The sequence below is a fragment of the Equus caballus genome, chromosome 18, assembly GCF_041296265.1.
Source record: "Equus caballus isolate H_3958 breed thoroughbred chromosome 18, TB-T2T, whole genome shotgun sequence".
Taxonomy (NCBI): domain Eukaryota; kingdom Metazoa; phylum Chordata; class Mammalia; order Perissodactyla; family Equidae; genus Equus; species Equus caballus.
The window spans coordinates 78,606,695-78,632,551 of NC_091701.1; the positions used below are offsets into that span (position 1 = coordinate 78,606,695).

At 36.5% G+C, this 25,857-nt stretch overlaps 1 protein-coding gene across 12 annotated transcripts in view; it reads left to right on the forward strand.

Annotated features, from left to right (window-relative positions):
* The window catches only part of NBEAL1 (neurobeachin like 1), a 203,456-nt gene that overhangs the window by 129,486 nt on the left and 48,113 nt on the right, over positions 1–25,857 (forward strand). For all 12 annotated transcript variants that reach the window (XR_011428354.1, XM_023622418.2, XM_023622419.2 and 9 more), the window contains 16 exons: positions 858–1,026; positions 1,479–1,612; positions 2,334–2,493; positions 2,606–2,708; positions 3,255–3,411; positions 5,087–5,245; positions 6,731–6,890; positions 9,470–9,558; positions 11,897–12,472; positions 12,791–12,966; positions 13,754–13,907; positions 14,206–14,334; positions 18,777–19,082; positions 19,175–19,324; positions 21,165–21,322; positions 23,780–23,904. Coding sequence is in view for 11 of the 12 variants with exons in the window: in XM_023622418.2 (XP_023478186.1) it covers positions 858–1,026; positions 1,479–1,612; positions 2,334–2,493; positions 2,606–2,708; positions 3,255–3,411; positions 5,087–5,245; positions 6,731–6,890; positions 9,470–9,558; positions 11,897–12,472; positions 12,791–12,966; positions 13,754–13,907; positions 14,206–14,334; positions 18,777–19,082; positions 19,175–19,324; positions 21,165–21,322; positions 23,780–23,904 (2,905 nt within the window). In the remaining variant the exon portion in view is untranslated. The remainder of the gene's footprint in view (positions 1–857; positions 1,027–1,478; positions 1,613–2,333; positions 2,494–2,605; positions 2,709–3,254; positions 3,412–5,086; positions 5,246–6,730; positions 6,891–9,469; positions 9,559–11,896; positions 12,473–12,790; positions 12,967–13,753; positions 13,908–14,205; positions 14,335–18,776; positions 19,083–19,174; positions 19,325–21,164; positions 21,323–23,779; positions 23,905–25,857) is intronic.

Here is a 25,857-nt window from a genome sequence, read left to right on the forward strand (position 1 = left end):
TTTTTAGACTGCAACAAAATCAAAGACAAAAAAAATTAAATGAAATGACAGCTGGGGAAAAAATATTAGAAAGCGAATTTACTTACTGTACACAGCTCTTAAAAATGAATGTAAAAACAGGCAAAGAATATGAAAAGGTTGTTTACAAACTTAGGCTGGGTCTACACGGAAGTTTGGAACATTTTAGCAGTTAATAATCGCTAACCTTCTGTAGCACCCACCATGGATGTCAGGCTAAGCACTTCTCATATATTAGCTGAGTTAATCCTTCTAACAACTTTATAGAGTGGGAATTACTATTATTCCCATCTTACAGATGAAGAAACTGAGGCCAGAAAAAATGAGTAACTTATCAAAGGATGTTGAATATATTTTGTTAAGCTATCCAAAATAGTCACCTTGAATTTTGGTTGAAGCCACTCCCTCCACCTTTCTTATTAACTAAAAGTAGAGGAGTCAGTCTTATTTCTATGCCAAATACATTCTCCTTTTCTTTGTGACTTATTCCGCTGTTTGTTATTAAGGCCTAATTGCCGTGTGACAGTTTTTTCCTCATATCATTGGTATCACATTATGAAGTCTGCCTGTGGGGTCACATGTGGATTGCCTGTGTTTGGAATTCCTAAACTTTAGAAAACAAGTAAAAATGGTCTGGCCTGGTCTCTTAAATATTGATTATGGTGACCGTGAGGCTGCTCTTTCAAGCATCTGCTCATACAAGGGTTTCTCTAGCTGAGGCTATCCTATACATCGTCTGAAGGTATCTCAAATTGTAACCTCGTGCATGCCTTGTAGATATTAAATGACAAAATTGCCCTTGTTTTATAAGATTATAAAATTGTAATTTTCTTTTTCAGGACATCATAAACTGCATAGGTGGATTAAATGTACTCTTTCCTCTCTTGGAACAAATCAGCCACTCCAGTGAAGGACAGATTGCTGAAGGAATGAATGAAAGCACAGTGTCTGAGTTGATAACACCTGTGGAAGGAGATTGGGTGGTATTGACCTCCACAAAGGCATCAGGTATTAAGATGAAATTAACATAAAATAGTCATTGAGAAACTTGAATTAATCAAAAAATAGATTAAAGTGTCTTGCCACCACTAGGAAGAAACTTAACCATTTGTTGCTGAAGCAGCCCATCCCTAATTTTTTTAATGTAGTTCAGAGAGTTCATAATACTTGGTCGAAAAACTTAAGATGTTAGTTTTACTCTTGACTATCGTTGGTTTGTGTTCTTAGTAGAAATATAACAACATTGTTAAATTTGTGGTAGAGAAAATATTTAGATGTGTATATAAGTATACAGTATGCAGTTGCTGTGCTCTCTGATATTTCTGTTCTGCAAGTGACCTTTGGAGGCAAATTCCTGAACCAGATTCCTTGTTTGTTATAATGTGCATTATGATGTAGAAAAAGTGATATAAAAGTGATTAGAGTAATTACAATAATTAATGACATGTTCACATTTCCAGAGTCAAGACTAGAGAGAAATTTAATTGCAACGTTTATCTTGATTGTGAAACACTTTATTCAAAGACATCCTATTAACCAGGATAATCTTATTCACTCCCATGGAGTTGCCACTCTTGGTGCCTTACTTCAGAAGGTGAGCTCGTCTAACCTGATGTAGGTGTGGCTGATGATTGTAACTAGCAGTCAGTGTTGGGGTTTTTTCTTCCTAATAAATAAATATATATATTTTTAAATTTCACTATTACAGCGTAAGTTATATTAGTAGATATAATTTTTTTCACAAGCAGCTTTTAAAAACTTCTGTTGATGGCAGGCCTGGTGGTGTGGTGGTGAAGTTCCCACACTCTACTTCAGCAGCACAGGGTTTGCAGGTTCAGATCCCAAGTGCAGACCCAGCACCATTGTCAAGCCACGCTGTGGTGGCATCCCACATAAAATAGAGGAAGAGTGGCACAGATGTTAACTCAGGGACCATCTTCCTCAAGAAAAAAGAAGAAGATTAGCAGTGGATGTTAGCTCAGGTCCAATCTTCCACAAAAAAATAACTAAACTTCTGTTGAATCATATGAATTACTTATCTTACATAACAGTGTATAATCTTTGATGGATAGGACCTTGGTTGTTGGCTTTCGTATTTGGGATATTTGATCAGTTTAAGATTCTGTTTTAGGAATATGACATTAGGAAAGTATGTTCTAGTGTTACATCAGAAAAATTAATGTTTAAGTTGTTTATATTTTTCTAACCAAGATTTTTGTATTTAGTAGATGTTCTGAATTAATCATTGGAAATTATAGCTTAATGACAATTATTTAAAGTGAACTTTACAGAACCCTATTCTGTTTGGATTTCAGGTGCCAAGCACCTTGATGGACGTTAATGTATTGATGGCAATTCAGTTGCTAATTGAACAGGTATCATTAGAGAAGAATATGCAGCTCCTGCAACAAATGTATCAATATTTACTCTTTGACTTCCGTATTTGGAACCGTGGAGATTTTCCCTTTCGAATTGGTGAGAGCAGACTGTTAGATAAGGTTTAAGGTTTTATAGTTTTAGAAATTTATAACTACCTATGTAACTTTATTTTGGGTATATCATTTTAAGAGTGAACTTTCTATTTTAGGTCATATACAATATCTTTCTACCATCATCAAAGACAGTAGGAGAGTTTTCCGAAAGAAGTATGGTGTGCAGTTTCTCCTGGATACACTTAGGATTTATTATGGGTATGATGTCCTTGCTCCTTCTCAGTCTGATATTGTTTTCTGTCTGCTACTTAATTGGAATGTCTGGGTTATTTATTTTCCAGGAATTCTAATATCCTAGTGTGGAGGTTAAAATGACAAACAATGGATCACATACGTTGGGTTTGAATCTTGTGTTTTATTAATTGTCTATCTATAGGCAACTCACTTAACTTTTCTGTGCTTAAGTTTTCTGGTCTGTGACAAGGAGATAATGAAACTGACAACCTATGGTTGTTTGAGGATTATAAATTAAATAAATTAATAATGTATAGAGCACTTAGATCTGTGTCTGCCACATAGTGAGTGTTGCATAAATATAACCTGTTTTAACAATTTATATCTTTGTCATTGAAATTGCTAACCTCAAAAGGTTTTCCCTAAAAAGAAAAGCCAAAGATACCATGAATTCTATTATTACATTAATTCTATTAATTACCGTCTTTTTTAAACTGTAAATTCTTTTAAAAAGTACAAAAATGTAAAAATTAAAAATTTCAATTTTTGCGCTTTTGCTTTCTTTTTCAGGAGTGATTGTAAATATAGTGAGCTGTCTTTAGATGATATTCGAACAATAAGGACTTCTTTGTATGGACTGATTAAATATTTTCTGTGCAAAGGTGGAACTCATGAAGAGATACAAAGTATCATGGGTTACATAGCTGCTATCAGTGAAGAAGAACAGGTATTTGCCCGAGATAAGTCTGTTTTTTCTTTTTAACATTTATGTTGCTATATCATCTCCTTTTAAACTTATATATATATCTGTTAAACATATATATATGTGGGGGTTTTTTGGTGAGGAAGATTGTCCCTGAGCTAACATCTGTGCCAGCCTTAGTCTGTTTTATGTGGGACACCACCACAGCACAGCTTGATGAGTGGTGTGTAGGTCCACGCCTGGGATCCAAACCTGTGAAGCCCGGGCTGCTGAAGCAGAGCACATGAACTTAACCACCACGCCACTGGGCCGGCCCTGATATTAAACATATTTTAAGAGTAAAATATTTATAGTGTCCCATACAGTATTATGCAGTTAAAGAAGTAAATTTTATCTCTTCACTGAAAGTTATTAAAATAGACGGCAGTGTAATAAAATATTTTAATTAGCTAGAAAGCAGTATGGGGAAAAAGTTGCTTTGTCTGGCTATTCTGAAGCCTGTTTTCCTAGGTCACATAATGTATATTTACCTGTCATCAAAGTTACTGGGCAGATTTCTAACATGAATTTTAACATAACATAGGTTCATAAAAGTTTTGCGTAAAGAGTAAATTGTAAATGTATTTCTATTTTTAAAAACTTTTACATACATTATTTATTTATACTTCAGAGCTACCCTTTTGACAGTGGTCCTCAGTGTATGGTCCCTGACCAGTGCTACCTGGGAACTTGTTAGAAATGCACATATACTGCAAAGTCAAGCCTTCCTGGTGATTACAGACTAGGAATTACTCTTCTCGTTTGCGCAGTTGGAAATGTACGTTCAGAGAGATTAGGTGACTTAACTTTAAAAAGTCACGTAGCTGATAAACCTGGAACTAGAACCCAGGTGTATTTACTACTCTTTCTGTGCTCTTTTTGTATACCGCTCTCTACACCAAATTTGAACAGCCTTAATTGATGTTGACTCAAATATTTTGCCCCCTATCATCAAATATTCATTGTGTAGTAAGGGTTACATGACTTCATGTTGGTACTGGATAGATGAATTAACTTAGGCTGTTTCCCTGAAGGTTGAACTACTTCAAAAGTTTGCCATTATTTAGAATCATGGGTAGCCATCTTATTTCATGATAGCTTATTGTCACCCGCTGTGATTCATTGCCAATGATATTTTCTTGGTCAACTCAGTCAAAGAATCGTTTATTGAAAACTTACTATATACGTAGAATAATAGTGGACATTGTGTATAATGATGAATGAATTATCATTCTTTTAGCCTAATGGAGGCAGGGTTGGATAAGAGAGGTTTGTAAATACTTGTGAAACAGAAAAGAGTGTGATAATCTATAAGAGAGATACAGAGTCCTATGAGGTGTTCATAGGAGAGTAATACATGTTGAGGAGACCAGCAAAGGCTTTATGGAAGACCTGGCTTTTCGTATGGACAGAGCAGGACAGGTGTGGTTCAGCAGGTGAATATGGGTAATGTGAGAGGATTTACAAAAGGACATGGAATAAGCCAAAAGCGTAGTGGAGGGGAAAGGCAGGGCTAGTTCAGAAGACATCAGATAGTCCAGGTAAGCTAGAACGTGAGGGTATATAGAAGTTAGTTGAATAACTGTTCGTGGTTTATGACTTTATTTGTGCTTCCGTATGTGAGTGTGGTTGTTTGTTTTGTGTTGTTTAATTTCAAAAGCTCTTTGGAATTTTGGATATACTCTTCAGTCTCCTACGTACCAGCCCAACTAGAGGTCAGCTTTTCTTACTGCTGTTTGAACCAGGAAACGCTGACATACTTTATGCCTTGCTCTTAAACCAAAAGTACTCTGACAGACTAAGAGAAGTCATTTTTAAGGTACAGACGTTTCTTAATCATCCTTATATTTTGGGGCATTTATGGGTATATGAATTTCATTGGAATATGTCCATTCTATGAATATAAATTCTTTTTTCATATCTACTTCTATCTAATTTTAAATTGTTCAGTGTGTTTTGAAATATATTTTTCATGTTTTTGTTATTTGCATATTAAAAAACTAATTGTATTGTCATCTGATCAATCATTTCAGTGGAAAATCTACTTTGTCATACCACCCTCAATATAAAATCTCTCATTTCCCTTTTGACTTACAGTAGGTCTACCTGGCAGATACTAACTAACCTCATGTAGCACTCACTATTTCTCATGAACTAAATGTTTTTCATATATTAGCTTACTTAGTCTTTGAAACAACTTTGTGAAGTGGATGTTATTATTATCCCCACTTTACAGATGAAGAAACTGAGGCCAGAGAAATTAGTAACTCATAAAAGGATATAGAACATATCTTATTAAGCTATTTATAATATCCAAAACTTTGAACTTTGGCTGAAGCCACCCGCTCCACGTTTTTTGTTAACAACAGATAGAGGAGTCAATCATATTTCTACTGCCAAATACATTCTCTTCTTTTCATGATTTATTCTCCTGTTCATTATTAAGACCCAAGTGCCTTGCGACAATTGTTTCCTCTTACATCATCGGTGTTAGATTATCAAATCTACTTTTGGGCTTGTGTTTAGATTGCCTATGTTTGAAATCTCTAAACTTTGGAAAACAAAGGCACAGTAGAAATGGTCTGACATACTCTCTCCTGAGTGTTAGTTCTGGTGACCCCTGAGGCTCCTCTTTAAAGCATGTGCCACACAAGGTCCTTCATGGAGATTAAATGTTATTTCTCCAAAATTGGCCTTGCCAGGGATTGTTCACAATATTATTTTGCCAAGATTACCATTTCTACATAGAGTTTCAGTATCTCACTTTGAAAAATGTTGATCTCACTGCAAGAAGTGTGGGGTTACAAATTCATTCTCCCATTTCAGCAGTGGACCGTTTCTTCGCAAAATGTTTCCTTGTTCTTGGAAATTATTTTGTAACTGTCGCTGAAATGGATTACCAGCTTGATCTAGAAGTATGCTCGTTCTCTTTCAGAACACACCTTTGTTCCTCTTAAAGCTGCAGGGTTTGTTTCCATCTACGCTTTAGCCATTAAAATAAAATTTTACATTATTTTTCTTTCATTTGCCAAGAAATATATGTAAATTAGAGATTCAAATGTATTAATTATTCAAATACAGATGTGTTTCAGTCCAATTTATTCTTAGATCCATTTTTTAATGATAGTATGATATGGAGTGCTCTTCCCTATTAGTGCTGGGTTTTTTGGGTTTTTTTTAACATTTAAGGAATAAAGTGATGCTCCAAAAACCTTGTATGCTAATATTTTATTCAATATGAATGTAAGTGACGACCTGTTCTCAGTTGTCTATATTGAGAAGAATATATTACTGTTGTGACCAGGTTATGGAACAAATGCTGAAATGCACAAATGTTTATGAACGAAGTAAACAACGTATTCGACTCCGAGAAGTTGGCTACTCAGGATTGGGACTCCTTCTTAGTGAAGCACCCGTGAATACTTCTCTCTTGAAAAACCTCACCAATCAAATTGTAAACGCAGGTATGACGGAGACTGATAGTACTGATACATTCAAGACGTGTTCTTCATGTGACGTAATTCTATTTGATGGTTTTCAGGTTTTTTTCCTGAAGTGTTTTCCCCTTCCTCCCTCAGGTTGCTTTTTAAATTACCTGTTACCTGTCTCAGCAGAGCTTTGCTTGGGTGCTGATGTCCCTTTGTTGTTTTTGACTCCCCAGAGCATAGCACAGCGCCTTACTTGGTAGGCCTTCAGTAAATGTTTATTTGCTGACTGATTAGTAAATAATTGAGTCTATGTAACAAGAAAATGACACTAGAGAAAATATATACAAAATATTTTTTTATGGAGGTTAATTAGCCCTGAGCTAACATCTGCTACCAATCCTCCTCTTTTTGCTGAGGAAGATTAGCCGTGAGCTAACATCTGTGCCCATCTTCCTCTATTTTATATTGTGGGACACCTGCCACCGCATGGCTTGATAAGCGCTGCATAGGTCCGCACCCAGGATCCAAATGGGTGAACCCGGGGCCTCTGAAGTGCAGCACACGAACCCAACCGCTGTGCCACCAGGCCGGCCCCTGGAGGTTAAATTCTTAAAGACAAAATGAAAACTAGTTTCAGATATTCTTTTTTGTTTCTGATTTTGTTTTTATAAGCCATGTTTTTAGTACTTACTGTGAAATTTATATCAGGTGCCCGGGATTCAAAAAGTTGTAAGATAAGGTTCTTTGTCTTGAGTGGTTTACCATCTCATTGATAAGATAAGACATATACATAAAAAGATTAATAATAGTATAAGATCCAAGCAGTATGGACAATGTGTTCAGGCAGTGAAAAGAAGAGAACAGTTATTTCGAATTTACTCAGAAGATGTCAAACATTCCAAGCCTATTGTCTTTGTAAAATTTGAACATCTATAATTTTTTTTTTTTTTTATTAAAGATTTTATTTTTTCCTTTTTCTCCCCAAAGCCCCCCGGTACATAGTTGTGTATTCTTCGTTGTGGGTTCTTCTAGTTGTGGCATGTGGGACGCTGCCTCAGCGTGGTCTGATGAGCAGTGCCATGTCCGCGCCCAGGATTCGAACCAGCGAAACACTGGGCTGCCTGCAGCGCAGCGCGCGAACTTAACCACTCGGCCACGGGGCCAGCCCCTGAACATCTATAATTTTTACTGAAAATGAAGTAATTATTTTAGCATTTATATAACTATTAACCACGGTTCTTTCTTTGAGAAAGAGTAAGAAAGCTGGAGGCATCACACTTACTGATTTCAAACTATACTACAAAGCTAGAGTAATCAAAACAGTAAGCTGTAGGCATAAAAACAAACACATAGAACACAGGAACAGAATCAAGAGCCCAGAAATAAACCCATGCATATACAGTCAACTCATATTTGACAAAGGATCCAAGAATACTCAATGGGGAAAAGATGGTCTCTTCAGTAAATGGTCCTGGGAAAACTGGATAACCGCATGCAAAAGGATGAAAATGGACCCCTATCTTACACCACTCACAAAAATTAACTCAAATGGATTGAAGATTTAAATGTAAGACCTGAACCGTTAAACTCCTAGAAGAAAACATAGGGAAAAAGCTCCTTGACATTGGTCTTGGCAGTGATTTTTTGGATATAATGCCAAAAGCACGAGCAACAGAAGTCAAAATAGACAAATGAGACTACATCAAACTAAAAAGCTCTGCACAGCAAAAGAAACCATCACCAAAATGAAAAGGCAAGCTGTGGAATGGGAGAAATATTTGCAAATCAAAATATAAAAAGAAGTTAATATCCAAGATATATAAGGAAGTCATAAAGTCAATAGCAAAAAAAAATCCAATTAAAAAATGAGCAAAGGACCTGAATAGACATCTTCCAAAGAAGACATGCAGATGGCTAACAGGTACATGAAAAGGTGCTCCAATGAAATATTAGAGCACACACAATAGACTATTAGCCATAAAAAAGAGGGAAATCCTGCCATTTGTGACAACGTGGAAGAACCCGGAGGGCATTCTTCTAAGTGAAATTAAGTCAGACAGAGAAGGACAAATACTATGTGATCTCACTTCTATCTGAAATCCAAAAAAATCCAACTCGTAGAAACAGAGTAGATTGGTGGTTGCCAGGGCCAAGAGAGTAGGGGAAGTGTGTGAAGGTGGTTGAAGGGTGCCAACTTCCAGGTATAAGATGGATAAGTTCTGGGGATCTCATGGCCAGCATGGTGACTGTAGATAACGATACTGTGTTATTGTATACTTGAAGGTTGGTAAGAGAGCAGATCTTAAATGTTCTCACCACAAAAAGAAAAATGGTAACTATATGAGGTGATGGATGTGTTAACTAACGTTATTGTGGTAATCATTTTGCAATATGTATGTATATGAAATCGTTACGTTGTACACTTTAAATTTACACAATGTTTTATGTCAATTGTCTCACCAAAGCTGGACAAAAATAAAGGGCATCTGTGGTTGACAGCAAAAAAAGAAAATAAAAACAAAACAGTTATTTCAGCGTTTATGTACTATTACCAACAGTTCTTTCTTTGGTTATCTCTGGAATTTAATTTTAACTTTTTGTTTTTCCTATGATAGATCCTGCTATTAATTTCAAAGATCTGTTATCTGTGGTGTATATGTCCCGCAGAGCGCACATCAATGTCAGAGTGGTCATCTGCAGAAAGGTTAGTAAACTTTTAAGATGCAGTTTAAGAATAGCAGTATCATTATACCCTGAATAATTCTTAGCTTGAATATTTTGCACAAGATGTAAGTTTTAACATCTGTCATTTTATAAATGAACAGTCCCCCTTTTTGAGGTGAATTAACTTCATGTAATCACAAGGAATCAGCCTATGGATTTCTTCCTCTTAGCTCTGCATGGGCTCCGGGAAATGTGTGCTTTGCAGAGTCAAAAAATTGTAACTGGAGAGTAGTTTCTTTATCAAGAACCTTCAATGATTGTGAACATTTCTAATTCATGTACCATATTTTAGAGTTTCTGAAAATTTTGAACTTTGTGGGAAGAATTTTCTGCAATTCGTTTATGAGTATTCCAACAGTGATTTGCACTCAGTGCACCCATTTGACTTTTAACTGAGTCAAAGAATGGTCATCCCGTGTGCTTTCTGCTCATTGTAACCTTCTCTCTCCTCCCCTGGAGCCACTGACCTGCCTAGTATTCGCTTCTTTATCTTACTCCCTCATTATGTCACAGTATTTTTCCCTCAGTAAATCTGCATATATATCTCTTTCTTTAATGGCTACATAGTTTTTCATTCTATGGCTGTTTATAAAGTATTATCTGGTTCTTTGTTGATGGACATTGAGGTTGTTTCCTGTTTTTCCATGTTAATAAACTTCTGTTAAAAACTTATTTTTACATATACCTTTACTTATGTACGTCTGTAAGACATAATCTGTGAAATGGAGTTGCTGTGTGAAAGGCACATAAATTGATCCGTTCCTTTCAGTGTGCAATTAGAAACAGCTTTCAGTGCAGCCTAGTTTTATCCATTTATATCTATAAAATAGACATAAAGTAAGTCTTACTATATGGAAATTTTAAAGTCATGAAAGGTTTCTTTGCCAAGCGAAGCTTAATCTGAAAGAAAAAAATTTTTATTCTGCACCAATAGAGTAATGGTTTCTCATTATTGATAGCATTAGTGAAGAAAGAAATTTCACGTCATTGTGATCTGCTTTCTGCATCAACGTCAGCATACATTAGAACCATTAATATTGAAGTCCCTACCAACATTATTCATCTCCTGCTGTGAAACTTCTCAGAGCTAGAAATTCTGATAAAAGAGACACTCTAAACACTGGGAGCCAAAGTTCTTTTCATCTACATAGAAGATATGTTCTTTTTGGGTGAGGACATTGTCCTTGAGCTAACAGCTGTTGCCGGTCTTCCTCTTTTTGCTTGAGGAAGATTGGCTCTGAGCCATCACCTGTTGCCAATCTTCCTCTTTTTGCTTGAGGAAGATTGGCTCTGAGCTATCATCTGTGCCAATCTTTCCTCTCTTGTGTGTGTGGGACGCTGCTGCAGCATGGCTTGATAGTGATGTAGGTCCACGCCCAGGATCTGAACCCGTGTACTGGGGCCACCGAAGCGGAGCGCACTGAACTTGACCACTACGCTGCTGAACCAGCCCTATCTACGTAGGAGTTTATTGGCTTTGTGATAAAAATGTCTTAAAGATCGTAACTGAATTTCTGACAGTGTTTGAGAACTTGTTTTTATCAAAAAAATGTGAAATCAAATGGATAGCAGAGGTCATACTTAGTGCTACGTCAGTGTCTACTCTTTAATTTCAGCTTCTTAATCCAGCTAAATAGCAGCATCCGTCTTATTGGAATTAGTTTTTTGGAATTAAAAGTTTAGTTTTTGTTTTGTTTGTACAATATAGCGTTAATGAAAAAACATGTTTTTGCAAAAGCAACCATCAACTTTGCCTGGATAAAGAAAATGAGATGAGAAAACTTTATTCTTGGGGTTCCTAGGGTCTGATACCAAAGTACCAAGACACTTTGATAGTGTCTTGTGTGTCCTGTTTCCTCCTGTCCCCAGTGCTGGAACTTCGCCTGGCTCATGGTAGATATTCAGTGTTTGCTGAGCAAATGTGGTGGCTCGTGGAAAGTTGTTAGTTGAGAGGACATAACTTTATTACACTTGATGCAAACTTTCATTCTATTTATATTTCCTCTCTCACCAAATTAAAGTAATAACATGAGTGTGTTGACATGTGGAGGATCATTTTCTTTTTTCCTTTTTTATCTTTCAGCAAATATTTGAGTACATCCCTACTCTGTACAATGAGTAATATGCAGATTAATTAAAAACACAATGTCTGCCCTTCATATAGCTTATAATCCACTTAAGAACATAATCTTTTGAAAGTATATCCTCCCAAAGTTTCTCATTGTTACTTTGTCATTAAAATAACTGAAAAGAAATTGTTTTTGATGTAAAATACTGTGTACTTTTTGACGAATTTTGTATTCTTCATCTCTTTGTAGATTTTACAGATTTTACAATCCCAGCCAGATGCAGCACATCAAATATCTCAACAAGTGGGTTGGCAAGACACTTTAGTTAGGCTTTTTTTAAAAGCAAATTTTGAAAATGGAAATACTCTTCATAAGCACAGTAGGGCTGTTTCAATGAAAGACAATGATAAAAATATATCAGCTGACGATAATAAGAGGAACTTCGATGAAAAGATGGATGAGGAAAAAATCAACTCTTTTGCCTCCACTAATGTGTCTTCAGATCAGTGGAGTCTGGAGGATAGACGCTCTCTAGACTCAAACACACCATTATTTCAAGAAGATAGCTCTGTGGGAGAGTTGTCTTTCAAATCAGAGAACCAAGAAGAATTCTGGCATCATAGTCCTTCACACTTGAGTTTAGATCTCAGTAGAATTGACTCCTGTGAACTGAGTGACAGTGGAGGTCAAATGCCAGACAGCCTGCCTAGCACACCATCCCCCATAGAGTCTACTAAATCATTTTCTGTGCCGTCTGACAAAGAAAGCAGCATCACAAGTGACACGGGCTTCAGCGATGACTTCTCTTTACTTGAAAGCCAGGAGGTAAAATTCCTTATCTGTCCAAATGCTCTTTTTGTTTCTATATGTCTATGTATACTTCTGATCCTTAGATGTATGTAATTGTTAACAATTTCATATTATGTTCATGTTCTGAGTCTCATGATCTAAGCTATTAGAAGCCTAGAAGTCACTAAATTGTGTGTCTTGAGAGCAAAGCCAGTGTTTTCTTCATCCTTGTATCTCTGACTTTGTATAATGTTGAACCCAAAGTTCCAGGTTTAGTGTATGTGATGGTTCTTACGATGTGCTTTTAACAGCCCCTCCCCCCGATAATTTACCATTACTTTATGTTTTGTGTAGAGATGTGAGGAGGAGCTTCTTCAGTTACTGACAAACATTTTGAGTTATGTGATGTGTAAGGGGCTGGAGAAGTCTGATGACGACGCTTGGATTGAGCGGGGACAAGTGTTTGCAGCGCTAACTAAACCAGGGATATCCAGTGAGCTGCTTCGACCATCAGATGAAATAAAACTAATGTAAGCATTCAGTTGGTGACTTCCCCTCTCCTTTTGGAGTGGGCAGGAGTCTAAAATAATATTTATTATTGAACATTTATTCAGTATTCAGTGGGTGTTGAGAGGAAAAAGGAGAAACTTTGTGCTTTTCCTGTCTTTTTGCCATTCCAGTGGGATCTAGAGAGAAATCCAGAACTAACTCCAGTGTGAGGAGATTTAAATCTTAAATTAATTTGGGTTTTAAGTGATTACGTGTTCCTTGTTGTTTAAATTGTTTGCTGCAGTGTCTAAGCACTTGGTGCCTTGTCTTCTACAGTCTTATCCAAATTTGAGTGTTTCCATGCTGAGGGAAGGGAGTAGTCTTTTCATGAAAATTGCTTCTCCAAAGGGCTGAGTTCTCTGCATCTGAGAGAACTCTGTAACATTAGCATACTCGGGGAGAACACTTCTCTGTTTTTCCACAGGGTTAGGCTTTCTACCCTCGTCTTTCCAATTTCAGCTTTAAAGAAACTCTGGACTATCTTAGGGAGACTGGAATGTGAATTATTTTCATAGCTATTTTATGGTCAAGTCAAACAGGTAACTTTTTTTTTGCCTTTTAGTATTAGGTGTATTAAAAATAGATACTCCAAAGATTAAAAGTTGCTTCATTGTTACTAAATTCCATCCACAATGTCTTATGATACCTGCCAGTAGTAGTGTATCTTTGGAGATACAGTCCTGTTCATAAGTAACTGGGTCTTTTTTCCATGTCCTGCGATTTCTCTAAACTTGAAATTGTTTTAAGAGGACTTTGTTTTACACTTAGTTTGCTGCAGAAGATGTTAGAATGGACAGTCACAGAGAACAGAGAGGCAAAAACTAATCCGGTAACTGCTGAGAATGCCTTCCGGCTCATGCTGATCGTACAGGACTTCCTGCAGTCAGAGGGGCTGGTTAATCCAAACGTGTGGACGGAGAAGGTACAGTAAGACCTCTTTGAAATTCTTTTCTGGTAGTGGAGGACTTTATTCAAGGAAAGAAATTTTGTACTCCCTCTTTTCAGAGCATTGGTATTTAGTCGGAAGCAATGAACATGGATAGGATGTGGTAAAAGTCAGGTTTTGTTAGCTCTTACTAGGATAGTTCTTTTCGCTTTTGCCAACTGAACATTGAACCATTTTTGAAATATTTATGATTTGCATTTCTGTTGGGGAACACGCATCATTGGAAGATTTACAAACTGAGTGTTTTTATTTCTCAATTTTTCCTTTGTGACAGCTTTTAGAGAATATGATGCAGCTCTTCGATGGTCTCTCAGTTTGGTATTCGGAAAGTCCAGTATGGGTAAAACTCTCTCAAATTCAAATCCAGTTGCTTCTAGGATTCATTGGAAGGGGTAATTTGCAGGTTTGTCAGTTCTTTTACATTATTTTCTCTACTTTCATGCAACATAGGTATTATTTGTGTGATAACTAAATGATAAAACGTTTTCGATATTTTAATTTTTTTAATTAGTTCAAAAAAATATCTGTGATTTCAGTTACGTTTTGGTTTTGAGATCAGAAAGAAGCTTGAGAGGCAGCTAATTATCTCTCCCTGATGTTTATCACTCCGTATAATTTTAAGGTTTCCGTATAAAGGATTCGCACATGGCTTATGTTAGAAGGCATTGCTCGTGTCATCTGTATTTAGTGCTGCTGTGCAGCCTGCATAGGCTGTTTGTACATGTACAGTTTGGGGCTTGCATTTTTAGGAAAACGATTTTTAAATTGTTCCTTTCAAAATCTTTTTCTATTACTCTATGAAGCTACTAATCCAGTTTCACATTTACTTCATATATTTTCATTCGTCAAAGACTCACTGAGTACCTACCCAATGTTAGCATTGTACTAGGTTTCTGAAATAAACATAAATAAAATATAGACCCAAGGAACATTTTTTGTTTCTATTTTTAATTAAAATTTTTAAAAGTTGGAAAAGTTCCATGTGCATTTTAGTCTGTCATCTTTCCATTTACATTGGATGCTTGTGGTGACCTCGGTTGGATTAGTCATGACATGTGTCCCTTAGCTGTTTACCTGGCCCTGTTTATTTTCTTTTGATACTGGAATTTTAAGTACTTGGGGCAAGGGGGTCTTGATGGAGATATATTATGTATTTCTAAGATATATAAACTTGCTATAATATTGATAAGAACATGAGGAGGTTAAAATTCCATACGATTGCCTTGTTTTAAAAAAGCCATACTTTGCGGCCAGCCTGGTGGTGTAGTGGTTGAGTTTGTGTGCTCCGCTTTGGTGGCCCAGGGTTCACAGGTTTGGATGCTGGGTGTGGACCTACCCACTGCTCATCAAGCCATGCTATGGTGGCATTCCACATACGAAAAATAGAGGAAGATTGGCACTGCTGTTAGCTCAGGGCAAATCTTCCTCAAGCAAAAAGAGGAAGATTGGCAACAGATGTTAGCTTAAGGCCAGTCTTCCTCACCAAAAAATAAATAAATAAAAAACAAAAATAAATTAAAAAGCCATACTTTTCAATAGATATTTTTTTACAATTGTAAAAGTAACACATGCTCATCGTGGAAAATACACAAAAACATAAAGAGAAAAAAATAAATAAATTCGTCAAGGGGCTGACCCCATGGCTGAGTGGTTAAGTTCATGCGCTCCACTGTGGCAGCCCAGGGATTCGCCAGTTCAAATCCTGGGCGTGGACATAGCACCGCTGTCAGGCCGTGCTGAGGTGGCATCCCACATGCCACAACTGGAAGAACCCACAGCTAAGAATACACAACTATGTACTGGGGGGCTTTGGGGAGAAAAAGGAAAAAACTAAAATCTTTAAAAATTAAATAATAATTAATTAAATTCATTGTGCTGTAGCCTAAGAGGAAACAACTTCTATATTTAGTATTTTTTCTTATGCGCCTATTTTTTCAGATGATTGAAATCATAATATATTTTGATAATTTTGTGTTCTTTTTCTTTCTCTTACAATTGTATCAAACTCATTTCCCTGTGTTACTCATTTTTTAAAGATGTTTTTGTCATAATCATAAAAGTAACACATGTTCATTATAGAAAACGTAGAAAATGCAGAAAAGTTAAACAGAAAATGGTCATTCTGATCCATGGATGGTGGAAATTTGAGTTGTACCCCCTTTTAAATGCAGTTTGAAAATATATGAACCAAGAACTTTAAAAAAATTACGGTACTCTTTATCTAGTAGTTCTACTCTAAAACCGTATCCTGAGGTAGCATGGTAAAAGACCAGACAATCCTTGTAAACGTATGTTCACTGTAGTGTGCTTTGTTTCTCCACTTAGAACTAGAATGAGGATAGCTTTTTTGGCTTTTTCATCAATATTAGCCTGATAGCAGTTAAAGCAATTGCAGCCAGGATGCCACGTAGTTATTTATTTCAGATATTAGCACTCTATTTTTGTTCCACTCCTAGTCACCCTCAGTGTTTTTCTCTTTGATGAAGTTTCCCTAAATAAAATGTCTGTTTCTTTAATTTGTTCAGCATTAAATATCCGGTGCCCATCCCATGGTAGGGCTCTATTATAAATACTTGTTAAATAAATAGGCTGATCCTGTCTACCGTAGTTAGTGACCTGGAACCTTTCTCACTAGCAAGTTGTTGGCTTTCATTCTCTCAGGAGCAGAAGCATATTCCCCGAGGCTGTGCGTGTTAGGGGCTGGGGGAGGAGCCTCTTCCCTCATGCAGGTTTAAGTGGAGCTGCCTGCACAGGGAATCTGACAGCAAACTTGTTTTGATTGGCCCCTATATGTTATTTAATTGCCAGTATTTAAGCGTTAGAAGATTTCCCATAAAATGTCAGGATTTCCCAAAATTAAAGTGATGGTCAAGTAGCTTCTTTTATATTCATCAAATGTATCTTTATACTTTTAGGTAAAACATAAACTTAGTGTTTATGTAGTACCATCATATTAAGTTAAAAGCAAAGCACCGAATATTCAACTTTTTATGTAAGAAGTATTTTTAAAAACACATAGCAAAAAGCCCAGAATGTTAGCATTGGTGTTTCCTGGATGATGGGGTTTTATGATATTTTTTCTTACGTTTGTTGGCCTCTATTTGAATTAAGCTGCTTTAGTCAAATTCAAAGGCTAAAGTGAAAAGTTTAGGGGAAAATCTGAGAAGGGCAGAGAAGCTTCACTACTAGAAGCTTAAGGTAAAAGTAGAAAAGTTAGTTTTGAGCTGTCTTAGAGACTGTTTCCTCTGACGCCGTATGCTGCTTTAAGGCTTGCGTGGAAGGGCTGCCTGGGTCCCTGCTTCTTGTCTTGGCCTGCGAAGGCCTGTGTGCACAGCTCAGATCAGCTTTTGGCACAAATACATTATTGAAGTGATGTCAGGTTCTAATACTTTCTTTCTCTCTTTCTCTTTTTTTCTTTTTAAGTAATAAGATGCAAAACTGGATTCTAGGGTTAAGAGGGAGAAGGAAGCACATTTGTCCTGCTATGGTTTTTAAAGCTTGGCTCTTTCTCTTGCCTAGACAGAATGAGGCCCCTTTCTTAGTTGGAGTTTAAAGCTAAAGCTTAAGAGTAATATAGGGTATTCCTTTGCCTCAGTTTGTGCCCTGAATATGTATTTTCTTGGAACTTTAAGGGTAATTAGATTTCTGATCAAGGACTCAGTCTCCTACAAACCTGTCCTTTCTGTAACAGAATGCCTTTGATTCCAAATAACAAATATCAACTCAAATTAACGCAGTTAAGAGGATTTGTTGGCTCATATAGTTGAAAATTCAATAGTTAGTAGGAGTTTAAGGCATGATTCAGTCAAGGATCCAGTTCCCTTTATTTGCTGTTCTCACAGGATTGCTCTCCAGCGTGTGTCAGCTTGTCTTAAGCTGGCTGCCCTTATTGTCACAAAATGGCTGCCAACAGCAGTTGAGGCTACGTGCTTCCCCATTCATATCCAGAGACAGAGTGCTTCTTCCTGCAGTCATTGTTGGCAGGCAGTTCTTCGGGGATCTCTTGTGTTCTGCACATCTGAAAAGAGGCACTGCATGCCTTTGTTATAAACTGTCTTTTTGAGGATTGGAAGACAGAGATCATGTCTCCCTCCAGAGCAAAAGGCAGGATCGTTTACTGTTCGATATAATAAAGATAATGTCTCCCTCCAAGGCAAAGTTTGGGCACACTCCCCACTGTAAGAGATTTGAGTTCCTTCTGCTTTGGGTTGCACTCCTGTGACACAACCACTGTGTGCACGGGCACCATCTAGTCCTGTTACTCTCTCGCCGTGGGAATTGCATTTCGGGGAACTAGGGAGAATGCTGATGTTCCAGCTGTTGTTAATGCTGTGATCCGTGTCTCTGACCGAGGAGTCTCGTGTCTTCTGCCAGCATCTGTGAAACTCTGGTAGGCTAACTTGTTAAGTTGGAGGTGAGGTAGCATCAGAGACCCTTCACGGTTCTTGACAGTTACTGTGTCAGAATTCTGAACTCGCACTGATGAAGCTATGCCTGAAGGAATCCCTGTGACAAAGGCAGTGCCATGAGTTGGCTGAAAGATGAGTTCCTGGACCAGTCACTGTGGCAAGGGGTTGGATTTTCTGTTCGGCTTATATCTTTTAGGATCTATTGTTGGAACAAAAGATGGAATCACCCTTGTATCCTTAGAAACTATAAGAAGCAGTAGAATGGACATTGGAGTGATTAATTATCCATCACAAGTTTTCTGTATATTCCAAATTAAATATGGGTTCCTTTTATTATATATTTAAAGAAACGACTTCAATAAGAGCCAAAGAACTATTGCTGTCGCTCATTGTCTGTTTTATTCTGCTCTTTCTCACCTAAGCTGTTTTCTTCCAGGTTTGTGCAATGGCATCAGCTAAGCTAAACACACTTCTTCAGACCAAAGTGATTGAAAATCAGGATGAAGCGTGTTACATTTTGGGGAAGCTGGAACACGTTCTAAGCCAGTCAGTCAAGGAGCAGACTGAAACCTACTCGTTTCTGATTCCCCTTGTGCGTACCCTGGTTTCCAAAATTTATGAGCTGCTCTTCATGAACTTGCACCTGCCTTCTTTACCTTTTACCAATGGTAGCTCTTCATTTTTTGAAGATTTTCAAGAATATTGCAGTTCAAATGAATGGCAAGTTTACATTGAAAAATATGTAAGTTTTATCTTTTTTGAGTAAGATTTTTCTACTAAATTGCCATTTTAATGGAAATATATATTAAATTTTGCATATATATTTTTTACAAGATTGTACCTTATATGAAGCAGTATGAGACCCATACGTTTTATGATGGTCATGAGAACATGGCACTTTATTGGAAGGATTGTTATGAAGCCTTAATGGTGAATATGCACAAACGAGACCGGGAGGGAGGAGAAAGCAAGCTCAAGTTTCAGGTAAAATTATTCAGTATTTTTAGTATCCAGTTTTTAATGTTGATTTCAAGTATTTAATATTCAAATGAGAGTAATAACAAGTCTGAACTTTGAAAACAAATAGTATTTTCTGTCATTTGCCTGAAAATTATTTCAGCATTGGAAAAAAACACTGATCAGTAACAAAAAATTAATATCAAAATGTTCTATACATAGCAATTATGTGAAAAGTCTATTAAGCTGATAGTACATATCTCTAAGGAGGCTGGAGGTATATCAGTGCTTAGAGGGAAATTTATAGCGTGAAGCACTTACATTAGAAAACGGAAAGGCCTCAAATGCACCAAACCAAAATATTTCAGTTTCATTTGCTACTCTTTTCTTAAAATATGTTGTGAACATCTTTTCATGCCATTTTATGACTGTCTAGTATTCCACTATATTATATATGAGAACATGTGTTAAATTTATTTCCCAGTTTTGGACCTAATTTACCCGTTTTTTCTTTATTATAAATAGTATTAATCATCTCTATAATCATATTTTTGTACTTATCCAGGATGACTTTCCGAGGATAAGTGGAGTTACTGGTATGCAGCACTTATGATAAATACTGTTACGTTGCCTTCATAGAAATTCTACCAATTTCTATTCCAACCAACATTTTTTTCTCTGACTTCCCCTTTAGCCTTTCTAGAAAAGCTTAATTTAAGAATATCTTTGTATGTTTGACTTCAAAAAACTGTGAAATTGATGTTTAATTATCATGAAGCTGTCATGACTTCTTCGATTTTCTCAGCAATGATCTGTTTTAAATGTTTGGTAACACCGTATCCCAAATCATTGATTTCCCAGAGTCCAGTAATGATTACAATAACAATTGTATTAGTAACAACTGCAGTTTACTGAGAGCTTGCTACTTTTCCGGCACAAATATTAAGCACTTTAAATCTTAATCTTTATGATGACAATATTGTCAACCTCATCTTACCTTGACGATGATTCTGAGCCTCGGAGAATTAAGTAGCTGAGATTTGTACCCAGTCTAACTCCAAAGCTTGTGTTCTTCGTCACACACTGCTGTACTTCTCTCTAAAAGATATCTTTTAAATCCATGTCTTTAACTGTCCTTGTTAATGTGATACAGTGTTGATTTGTTTGAAACATTAATACTGTCATTTTAGTTCCTAATAGATGAATTTCAATGTGAGTTAGATAAGGCAGTCTTACCATTTGTCTCTTTGAAAACTGTAAAACTGTAGTTTCAGGGCTTATAGTTATATCTTGGTGGAAACTATTATCAGAATCTGTTGTATCCTGAAAACTGGAATGAGTATGTGAATTAATTTGCCAGCTAGGATGTTGTTCAGAGAGCAGCAGTCTCCGTGATGGAAGTTTTCACTGTGAGAGATTGGCCCCTGTAGATTTCTGTGTCTCTGGCATTGCCTTTCGGGCCATCAATAGTAGTGTGAAATGTGGTTCCTCTTCCCTCTATTTAAACTTGCATTTCATTCCAGATGCCTTATAAATCAAAAGATCCCAAAAGAAAATCATTTCACTTGACAGTGTGAGGGTAATACTGAGCTCAAAAATCCTGTGTTGAGATACTTTACATTTCTGCAGTTCTTCACCTGTTTCTTAGTTAGTTTTTTAAGTTTTAAAAAAATACAAATAGATTATAGCTAGAATCATATGCTTCATTAAAGAAAATGATTCTGATGGAATAAGAAAATTCTCTTGGTTACCAGCTTCCTTCTTTTACTGCATGATAGTAGGCCAAATTTTTTAAATTATTGTATTAAATTTAAATATACCTGTAAATATATGATTCAATGCTATTTTGTATTGCTGTTTCTTTCAGGAGTTTTTTGTGGAACCATTTAATCGGAAAGCACGCCAAGAGAACTTGAGGTATAATAATATGCTTAAACAACTTAGCAGTCAACAGTTAGCCGCTCTGAGACGCTGGAAGGCAGTACAGCTCTATCTTACATGTGAGAGGGGACCTTGGGCTGAAAGGTAGGAATACATCATTTATTAAATACTCTTTTTTCTTTAGAACTCTGGTCTAGAACTTTCTGAGCCAATGGCCTCTCCAGTCCAATTTTTAAAATGTCCAATTTATAGAAGACTGCTTTTAATTAATTAGATTGTTTTTGTGAATTACGGGTCTGGTATATTTAGAGCCCTGTTTGTGTATGTTTTTCACAATGGAGTTATTTTCTTTCCTTTTACCCTTTGATATAGAAGTTGTTTTGAATCAGTTTACTTCTGTCTTACTGACACCGTCTCTTTGATCTGGGGTTAGTGATGCTATGTGTTTGAATATTTTACGTTTTCTTTACTTGATCCTAAGTCACTTCTGTTTTGCTTAATTATGTTATATACATGTAATTTTTTCAGCCCTTTTTTTATTGGGTAAAATACACATATATAAAATCTACTATTTCAACCATTTTAAAATGTACAATTTAGTGGCATTACCTACATTCATAATGTTGTGTAATCATCACCACTGTCCAGCTTCAGAACATTTTCATCACATCAAAAAGAAACCCTGGGAGCCAGCTCTGTGGTGTAGTGGTTAAGTTTGGGACACTCCACTTCAGTGGCCCAGGTTCACAGATTCGGATCCTAGGCACAGTCCTACACCATGCATCAGCCTTCCTGTGGTGGTGACCCACATATAAAGTAGAGGAAGATTGGCACAGATGTTAGCTCACGGCTAATCTTCCTCAGCACAAAACAAAAAAAAAGAAACCCTGGACCCATTAAGTAGTCACTGCCTGTTATCCTGTCCCCCAGCCCCTGGCAACCACCAATCTGCTTTCTGTCTCTATGGATTTGCCTATACTGGATATTTCATATAAATAGAATTACGCAATATGTGGCCTATTGTGTCTGGCTCCTTTCACTTAGCATAATGTTTTCATTATGTTGTAGCGTGCGTTGGTACTCTTTCCTTTTTTGTGGCCAAATAATATTTCATTGTATGGATATACCACATTGTTTCTATTCATTCATCAGGTGATGGACATTTGGGTTTTTTTCCTTGTGACTGTTGTGAATAGTATTACTATGAATGTTTGCAAACACGTGCTTGTTTCAACACCTATTTTTAATTCTCTTGGGTATGTGCCTAGGAGTGGAATTGCTGGGTCGTATGATAATTCTGTGTTTAACTGACTAAGGAATTGCCAAACTGTTTTTCACAGCAGCTGTACCATTTTGTATTCCCATCAGCAATGTGTGAGGGTTCCAGTTTCTCTACAACCTTATCAATACTTGTCATTTTCCAAGTTTTTTATTATGACCATCCTACTGGGTATGAAGTGAGATTTTATGATTTTGTTGCATTTACCTAATGACGTTAGCGTCTTTTTATGTACTTGTTGGCCATTTATAACTTTTCCTCCTTCTTTGAAGAAATGTCTATTCAAGTCCTTTGCCCATTTTTAAATTGGGTTGTTTGACTTTTTGTGGTTGAGTTCTTTTTCTGTGTAAGAATTCTTTTTATATTCTCAATAATATACCCTCTTCAGATATTATTTGTAAATATGTAGATTGTCTTTTCACTTTTTTTTTTTAATGGCAGCCTATTGTGCTACAGCCTCTTTTTTTTTTTTTTGGTGAGGAGATTGGCCCTGAGCTAACATCTTTTGCCAGTTTCCTCTCCCCCTCCCCTCCCCTCCAAAGCCCCAGCACAATGCTAGTGGGAGGTCATTCTAGTTCTTCTGTGTGGAATCCCACCACACCATGGCTTGATGAGCGGTGTGTAGGTCTGCACCCATGGTCCGAACTGGCAAACCCTGGGCCACCGAAGCAGAGCCTGAGAACCCAACCACTTGGCCACAGGGCTGGCCCCATCTTTTCACTTTCTGCATAGTGGCCTTTGCTGCACAAAAGTTTTGAATTTTGAAGTGCAATTTATCTCTTTCTTTTGTTGTTTGTATTTTTGACGTCATGTCAAAGAAACCATTCCCAAATCCAAGGTCATGAAGATTTACCCCTATCTTTTCTTCTGAGAGTTTTAAATCTTATATTTAAATCTTTGATCCATTTGCAATTATATTATCTTCATCTGTAGTAAAATTATTTTATTTTGAAAACTGTATTTGGAATAAACTCGTATAGGTAGTTAAGAACTTCCATATAACCATGAAAGAGTAAAATATATTAGGCTATAAGTGTGAAGGTTTATGTACCAATCTTATTTCTGCTACCTGTAAACCATATGGCATCTTGTGCAAATAGTTTAGCCTGTCTTAGATTCCTCGTGTATAAACTATAGCTATTTCTACTCATGTTGGTTTTCTCTCAGTGTTGTTTAGGTCAAATGAGATTATAAATATGAATGTTTTTATAAAATGATGCTAAAAAATGTAAAGTACCTGATACTTTTACTGTGTTTTGATCAACCAATCTTTGTAACTTTAAGCTAAATAATTTTCCATGTTTACTTATGAATATTTGTAGGAAACAAAATCCAATTCACTGGAAACTAGCTAATGTAGAAAATTATTCCCGCATGAGACTTAAATTGGTACCGAATTATAACTTCAAAACCCATGAGGAAGCTAGTGCTTTGAGAGATAATCTAGGTGAGTTCCGTTGGCTGTTTAATTATTCATTGAGGATGGTGAAGATGTTGATGGGGTTGGTTATTGTTTTTATTAATTGTTTCAAAAGTATTTCCTCATGAAAGGAGTGACATTTTATAATTCATATTTAAATGGTTGTATATGTTAAATGCTGTTACCTTTGGCCTAAATTAAGATGACTTTCTATTTCTATTGATTGTAATTTTTCAAAGTAAAACATAATTTAAAATCATAAACTTAGACTGTAGTTGGTGTAAAACGCATTGTCTCTTCTATCTGTTATGGTGCGGTGAAACGGTAGCCCTTTTCCCGTAGCCTTTTGCTCACCACGACTGAGCCTGGTGTCAGACGCATTTAGAGATCTTACAACTCTTAGATCCTTCTTCTATAACCTGTTCTTCTTATAGAACTCTGGACACTTAATGTCTTAGGTGGGCCAATGGCTTTTTCTAGGGGACAGTGCTTAAAAATACATAGCCTTAGCAATATTTCAGAACAGATTTTAAAGAGTGACTACAATTCTTTAGGAAGCCCTTTCTTTCTAACCATTTGACTTGGCATCTCTTCCTTTTTGAAGAGAGGTGGGTGAAATACCCAAAAATATTGATTGTTAAGAGTCATTGACCAGTTATGTGTATACTAAATTGTAGTTACTTGACCATAACCACCTGTGCACCTTGTGTTCCAAGACTAAGTTATAGATGAAATGAGTACCAGTTTTTAAATATTACTTCTTAAAATTGCCTTAGTATATTGGCCAATACAGTTGATGGCGTGAAATTAATCTAAAGAGCTATGATGCCTGCCATTTAGGGTCTTACATTCTAAGGTAAATCAGACACAGTAAGTGATTTTCCTTAATGCAAAATAATGTACCTACCCATGATACAAACACTAACTTGGAGAGTATCTTCGATAGGAACAGGCAGTTGGGTCTAGCGTGTCCTTCCTGCACGTCCTCTGAAACTGTTATTCTTCATCTCCTCCTTGAAATTTGATGGTGCTTATCACCAGAAAACATGTTCTGGTGAATGACTTGAATCTAATATTTAAGGAGTTAGTGTTCCCTATTTTTTCTGCATTTTTGCCAAGAGGTCCCACCCCAGGAAATTCCTTGTCTCTCTACCTCTCCTTCTCACCCCTCTGCACATGTACACAGATAGAATTTTGTGTCCCTTCTTCTTGGTCTCAATTGTTTTAAGTCCAAGAAAACCAGTGTCCTATCTTTTTTTCTCTTTTTCTCTTTACAGTTTTCAAAATTAGCCCAAGTATAATGGTGACAGTATAATTGTACAGAAGAAAAAATTCGTACATTTCAAAGTGAACTTGGAAATAGTACAAAACCAGTGGTATCAGTCTTTAGAACTCTTTATAGTTGCCTGAAGTATGCATCAGAATTAACTGCACAATGTTTTACCTACTCTTTGCATTTGTGTATAAATATTTTCATCAGCTGCCAGAATTCATGGTGGTTTTCTAAAGAAATATTTTCTTATTTCATTTTGTTTCACTTATCCCAGTACTGCTTTGTAAGTATCCCATTGCATATGTACAGAATAGTCTTTACATTATGGGCTAACCTTCAAAGTTAACCATTATTCATAAAATTTTTGATGGAAAGTTCATTATGAATTCCAAAGTGATTTGTGAAGTATCTTTTAGAACACATCCACTTGTAAATTATGTAATTTCAATAGTCGAAAAGAAAGTATGTTCCTTTTTTTTTTTGAGAAAGATTTACCCTCTGCTAACACCTGTTACCAATCCTCCTCTTTTTTTTGCTTGAGGAAGATTAGCCCTGAGCTAACATCTGTCCCAGTCTTCCTCTATTTTGTACGTAGGATGCCTCCACAGCATGGCTGATGAGTACAGTAGGTCTGCACCCAGGATCCGAATGCACAAACCCTGGGCCACCAAAGCAGAGCACACGGAACTTTAACCACTCGGCCACGG